Raw genomic sequence first — 1,416 nt, forward strand, 5'->3', positions numbered from 1 at the left:
GGGGGGGGGGGGGGTTGGTTGCTGCTCTGCAGTATGCTGGTCACTTCTGGACTGCAGTTTACCAGTCCTCAGTTTGCGGTCCACAGTTACTTCTGGTCCACGGACCAGTTTGTGGTCACTTCTGGTCCATGGTTTGCTAGTCCGTGATCTAAAAAGATTGGGAACCCCTGCTCATGCCCACTGAGAGGTCCAGTCCCTGTGACTCGTTCTTTGATGTACTTTGTGTGTTAGTGCTAGGAACTGTTGACTCTTTACAGCTTCCCCCTCCCCCCTCTTTTTTACCCATTTCCCCCACCTATATATGGATGCCTTAGTCTTAATTACTGCTTCCATTTCCCTCAGAAACACAAATGTGTATTTTCTGGGGTGTGGGGCCCGTTCTGGAATCATGAGATTAGAAAACGAATGGGGTATGAGTAAAAATAATGTTGTCTGCAGTCTAATCTCCCTTATTAGTCTGTGGAATAGCCTTAGTAGGAGAGACTTAACTGGTTCTGCTCTGGCCTGAATGAGCAGTAACTAAAGTACCTAACCTTCTGGTGACTGCTGATGAAGTGAGTGGTGGTTCTGATGGAGGGTTCAAAGCAGCAGTTTTGGGGATTCTTTTGGTTAATGATCACCTGCAAACACATGGGACAAGACCAGAAGATTCCTTTCAGTCCAGGGGATAGGTACCTGCATCACAAGCTACCATGCCAATGGGTAAATCTGCTTCTTTTGTTAGTAGTTGATAGAAAGAGCAACAATGAAATGGAGGTGGAGCACAGACTGCTTTTGTTCTTGAAAGGGAATGCATTTGAGGGTCGAGCCACTGCAGTTACTGTTGTACTAACAGTCCCAGCATCCCATTCTTCAGGGCTATCCCCAGGGCCTTCCAGATTTAGGCCTGAATCCTGTGGGGAGAGTATACTTGTAGCTGTCAGTGGGAGCTGGAGGTGCTTTCGGGATTGAGACGCTTTGCATTGGGTTCTGTGGGTTAGGCGAATCGGGGTTATCCAAAAAATTACAAAAGTGATCTCCCAGTTTTCAGCTTGTACATCCTCTTTTTTTTTTTTCTAAATCTCCTGCTCTCAACACAGGTGCATAAATTTTACCGGGGGAGTGGAGGGAGCTTCAGCAAAGCCCAGGAGGAGTGGACCACAGGAGCCTGGAAGAACCCGCACGTACAACAGGCAGCTCAGAATGCAGCAGTTGGTGCTGCGCAGGGGGCTGTGATGCAGCATGAATCGCAATATTCTGCCACCCCAAACTACACCTATTCCAATGAGATGTGAGAAAACTGTCCTGAGCAGGAAGGGCAGGGGAGGCACAGTGAGGCTGAGTCAGGCAAGCAGGAGTGTAAGATAATTGATTTCCTCCCTCTTCCCCCCCCCACTCTGTAACCAGATTTTTCTCTGTTGTCTTTTTTTTTTTTTT

General features: G+C 47.8%; 2 protein-coding genes across 3 annotated transcripts in view; both read left to right on the plus strand.

Moving 5' to 3' along the window:
- Positions 1-1,416, plus strand: part of SCAMP5 (secretory carrier membrane protein 5) — a 37,655-nt gene that overhangs the window by 18,026 nt on the left and 18,213 nt on the right. For both annotated transcript variants that reach the window (XM_019504468.1, XM_019504467.1), the window contains exon 7: positions 1,080-1,412. In XM_019504468.1, the coding sequence (XP_019360013.1) occupies positions 1,080-1,274 (195 nt within the window). In that variant the 3' untranslated portion in view covers positions 1,275-1,412. The remainder of the gene's footprint in view (positions 1-1,079; positions 1,413-1,416) is intronic.
- PPCDC (phosphopantothenoylcysteine decarboxylase) overlaps positions 1-1,416 on the plus strand; it is a 59,932-nt gene that overhangs the window by 12,080 nt on the left and 46,436 nt on the right. The window lies entirely within an intron of this gene.

Source organism: Gavialis gangeticus, unplaced genomic scaffold (assembly GCF_001723915.1).
Source record: "Gavialis gangeticus isolate Ggan-Ray unplaced genomic scaffold, GavGan_comp1, whole genome shotgun sequence".
Lineage (NCBI taxonomy): Eukaryota > Metazoa > Chordata > Crocodylia > Gavialidae > Gavialis > Gavialis gangeticus.